The sequence below is a fragment of the Seriola lalandi genome, unplaced genomic scaffold, assembly GCF_002814215.2.
Source record: "Seriola lalandi dorsalis isolate HSWRI2012SDOR001 ecotype SW California unplaced genomic scaffold, Sedor1 jcf7180002054353, whole genome shotgun sequence".
NCBI classification, from domain to species: Eukaryota; Metazoa; Chordata; class Actinopteri; order Carangiformes; family Carangidae; genus Seriola; species Seriola lalandi.
In genome coordinates, this window is record NW_019524906.1 from 818,916 (window position 1) to 823,915 (window position 5,000).

The 5,000-nt window shown below is 40.9% G+C and overlaps 1 protein-coding gene across 1 annotated transcript in view; it reads right to left on the bottom strand.

Annotated features, from left to right (window-relative positions):
* Positions 1 to 2,853: 2,853 nt before the first annotated feature.
* The window catches only part of colgalt2b (collagen beta(1-O)galactosyltransferase 2b), a 23,443-nt gene continuing 21,296 nt past the window's right edge, over positions 2,854 to 5,000 (bottom strand). Inside the window, exon 12 of the mRNA XM_023407973.2 lies at positions 2,854 to 4,193. Within this exon, the coding sequence (XP_023263741.1) occupies positions 3,920 to 4,193 (274 nt within the window). The 3' untranslated portion in view covers positions 2,854 to 3,919. The remainder of the gene's footprint in view (positions 4,194 to 5,000) is intronic.

A 5,000-nucleotide genomic window follows, 5' to 3' on the forward strand; every position in this document is an offset into this window, starting at 1 on the left:
AAGAGCTCTTTTTTTTTAAAAGTATAGGATCATTTTACCTCTCTGGGCCTCTGAAACGTATCCGCATAAAACAGGTTGGGAATCAATTTCCACTTACGCTTGTGATAACTCATGCAGCCTGTGACAACAAGTCACAAGTAGACATTGCTTTATTTTTGGGGCTCACAGCTGAGAACCATTGCTCTTTCAAGACAGAGGAATCTGTAGTCCTATGACACTTTGTCCTACTCGTGACCTTTTGGTCCGTGTGCCTCCAAATGTCATACTACATGATCATCTCCAGAGGTCAAACTCTGCTGCTTTCCAGTGATGTTTCATGCTGGACTTCCTGATCCATCCAATTCTACGCAACTGAAAAGACTTTTTGCGATGTTGGTCGTAATTTTGAGTCACCACTTTTGAAACTAGACACCAGTAGTGTATACATCTGTTTGATAAAACCCAATAGTTTGGTTTTTGTATTGACCTTGGAGTGTAGGAACATCTGACAGGACAAAGGTGTGGGGGAGATCAATTAATCACCTGAGATTTCTGTGACATGTTCAACAATTAGTATCAGATATAATATACTTTATGATTTGAAAGGTTGAATCATGTTATACAAGGTCAGGTATGAGCTTTGACAACACACTCATTATTGTTTAATAATTGCTTCACATCATAGACTTCTACATTGATGTTTTCCAACTCAAGCCAAATGATTATTAGATGTTGTGTAAAGGTATCAAATGTAAAAGAAATGATTACATGACAAGCATAGTGATAGCTTGATCCAATTTACTGCAACTCATCAGTGATTTACATTAATATTAATGTGAATCAATATCAACATCAGTGAACATCATGTCTGTGTTTAATGATTTGAAGTCTGCACTTCAATTGCACGACTTTGACTGAATAAAGAAAGATAACTCAGACATAACTCCTCTGCTGGTTGATTTTCATACAGCGGGAAAATGAGTTGCCTGGAATCAACCATCGAAAAACACAACCTGCCTGTATGTGTTAGTGTGTGTGTGTGTGTGTGTGTCTGTTACACACACTCGCACACACACACACGCACACACACACACACACACACACACACTCACACACACACACACACACACACACAATAACAGAGAAACATAAAAGCTTGCAAACATGAGTTTTCACCCTTACACACACACACGTGAATGTAGGTCGAGGAATTAGACAGACAGTGTTCCTCTAGAACTCCCAAGGCTAACATATTATTGATACTGTGTGTCAATATTTAATCTCCAACAGTCTAGGAGTAAACCTGAAAGCACACAGTCTCTCCAGCAAATATACAGTTAAAAGATGTTTGTTGTCACATTTACGTCCTGAAATAATAATTCTGTATCAGGTATTGTAACATTTCTCTTACCTGAAGGCAGAATCCCTCCATAAAATACCAGCATTACTCTGTTCTGCAGATGAGAAAGGGAGGAAGAAGAAGAAAAAGAAGAAGATGAAGAAGAAGAAGAAAAAGAAGAAGAAGAAGAAGAAGAAGAAGAAGAAGAAGGAGGAGGAGGAGGAGAAGGAGGAGGAGTGATGTGTGATGTGTGACTGTCAAATCCAAACTGTATCTGTGGACAGACTCGTCCATTAAAAGCTTAATCCTTTTGTCTTACTAGTAGTACTAGTAGTACTGAGAAACCATTAGTTGTTTAAGGATAATATGTGTGTGTGTGTGTGTGTGTGTGTGTGTGTGTATGTGTGTGTGTGTATATGTGTTTGACAGATACAGAGTATTCCCCAGCAAGTTGCCTGATCAAAGTCTCCTGTCAGTCATGATATATACTATATTATATTAGATTATATGAGGTGTGATATTTGACAGGCCCGACAAAACAGAAAAAAGTACAACAGTCCAGCTGCCATTCCACGTGTGACCAGCAGATGGCAGCATAATCTTTCTCTTTGCATCTTTTGCAGCGTTGAAAAGGGAGAATATCTGAGGAAACAAACCTGCAAATAAAGGAATTATAAAGGAACTATTTTCTTCAGCATAACAGCAATAATAAGAAAGGCTTGTTCAGTGTTTAAGCAGGATTAGCGATAGCACGAATCAAATAAGAAAAACACCTAATAGCAAAGGAATTATCTTAAAGTTTTGTCTCACATCTCAACCCAACTGCAGGATAATAATATTTAAACAGATTTCCTTTGTGTTTAACAATCCTCTTCACCCTTCAACACTTTCTCTCTTTCAGCTCCTACCTCACCACATCACATATAACCTCCACCAACACCCTTTGCCCCACAACCTCCACTCCCTACTCACCCGTTCCCCCCACCTCTCCATCCCTCTCCCTGTCAGATCCCGCAGCAGACAGGAACTATAAAACAGTGAGCAGAATTTCACTCAGCCAGTGAACGGTGGGAGCCAACACACCCACTGACTGTCCTCCAGCGACATGATCACCACTCAAACCTCCGGATTTATTGGAAGGTTGCAGCGTCTTTCATGTTTTACCACCATTTCATTTAACGCTACGAGGCTTGTTTTCAGGAGGTTTAAGGAAGGAAAATTCTTTGTCTTCCACGCTAGGAAACATCAGAAGGTCATGGGAACAGTTGCAGCAAGTTTATGCTTGCTTTTCAACCGGTTAAACAATAATATACATTAGTTAATGAAAGCCCTATTCAAGTCCCACACAGAGAGTGCAGTGCATTTCTTGTTGTTGCTTTGCTGTCATGGGTTTGAATGTGGCCTGGGATCTTATCATCTGTTTCCGTCTCCAAACTCTATGCAATCCCAATAATCCAATAATAATCTAAATGACTGTAAGAAGATAGGCAACATCTGTGTCAGTTTATGCTGCAGAGTGAGTCAAAACACAGAAATAGAGAAGTTGTTTTATTGGTTCAGTCCAGCACCATAACTGAACGAGGAACAGCCTATGTTGAGGACATGAACATTTCAATAATCCATATTTAACAAAGCGGGGGTCTGAAGTGGATGAAACTGCACGTCATACACCCTGCAGGCTACATGTAATGTACTACTGTATTATCTGCTGTTCTGCAATGCTTAGTAGCAGGACCAGCCTGCTGTGCAAGTGAGATATCTGCCATGACAGAAACACTGGGCCCTAATAACATCCATTACTGCCCTGCTGCTTGGAATGAAAGGGGTGTACTCTCAGTGTGTGTGTGTGTGTGTGTGTGTGTGTGTGTGTGTGTGTGTGTGTGTGTGTGTGTGTGTGTGTGTGCGCGTGCGTGTCTAACATCATCTGAAGCCGTGACACTATCAGCCTCCCTCTTTCACGCTCAGTTCTTCATTTATATGCATGTATGTGTGTCCGCGTGCATGCTGGTACACACAGTTTTACACAGTTTCACACGCACATACTTCAGAGTTTTTTCAGACAGCGTTAAGATTCTTTTATTCCTTGGCTGTCCATATAAAAAAAAAACAACACATCTGTTCTTTTTAAATAACAATAATCTTTTTAAACAATAGAAAAATTGATTTGTGAGAATGTTTTTTTTAGTTTCATGTCCTGCAAATGATGTTAGCTGTCTTCCATGTGTTGCTTAAGTTTTCTTAGGCCGTTAACTGTCTCCACATGAGGAGGCACATGGGGAATAAATAAAGCTTTTGTCAAAGGCCGGCTGGCCCCCGTCCTAGATTCTGCTCTTCTTCCTCTTCCTCCACTCCTCAGTGCCCTCTCATCACACAGCAGATTAGATTGACATTTCAGTTCTCCTTTTATCCATGTGGATACCAGCGTGTGTGTGTGTGTGTGCGTGCGTGTGTGTGTGTGATGTGTATGTGTGTAAATGCATGTACAGTATCTCGGCTTGTAGTTCAAGTGTCTTTTCAAGTGAGTGTACACGTGACATTCACTGTGTGTACATGGTATATTCGTCAACACGAGTCTTTCTCTGTGAGTCTCTGGTCTCTGTATCAGAGTTCGTCACGTGATGCTCGAGCTGCAGGAGGCGGCGAGTCTCCAGTGACGCTGTTCTGGGCCACAGGCCGGATGCGACCCTGCTGGGCCGTCTTGCGGGCATGCTGCCGGTCCCAGTCTGTGGCCACGGCTTCGTCGTCCCAGATGGTGGAGGTCTCCGTGTCGCTGATGTAGCCCGGCTCTCCGGTGTAGTGGGTGGGATAGATGAGCAGCGGCTCGACGGAGAAGGCCTTCAGGTCCCGCGGCTCGAAGTGAGACATGTAATCAGTGCTGCGGAGGATGAGGGAGGGATGGGGAGAGGGAAAAGAAGTATAAGAGATGTTAAGAAGATTTGCCACAATTTAATAATGATTGTATCAGCAAGTCAGGATTATTTTCACTTTCAATTACATTTTTTCAAACATTTCGGTCCAAAACCCAAAGATATTCACTGTACGATATAAAACAGGGAAAATCAACAGTGAATAGTTGTGATTTTTTTCTTTATAAATGACTTAAAATACAAGGAAATCATTGTAATACGCAGCTTCACACACTGGCATTCCCAAATAGTGGCAAGAGGTAGGCAATTTCTCACTTAGTGTTTATGAATATTGAAATCTATACCAAAGGTCACCTAACGGAAGAAGAAGGAAGGAAGCTCTGATGTACATACTGGATGTACCGGAATTTAATATCAACACAGACAGCAAGTTTACAGGATGTCAAATAGGGGAACAACTCTTTTGACTGCAGCCAGAATCTTTTGTAACAGGGATGTTTTTATCACTCTATATGCTATAACCAGTGGTGGAGGAAGTATTCAGTCTTGTTGACATTGGTTTAGTTGAAGCCAGTTTGAAACTACTTAAGATGCTGTTGAGAATTTCTTTTTTTTCAAAAACATCACTTCATATTATATAAGCTGATCATATGTCATATGTGTAAAATGTGTAGCAGAATTAGAGCTGAAATAATTAGTCAATTTAGTCACCAGTTGGTTAACTGAACATCGACTGTTTTAATAATGGATTAATAATTTCAGTTATTTTTCAAGCAGAAAAGTCAAAGCATCTCTGTTTCCATCTCCTCAGATGT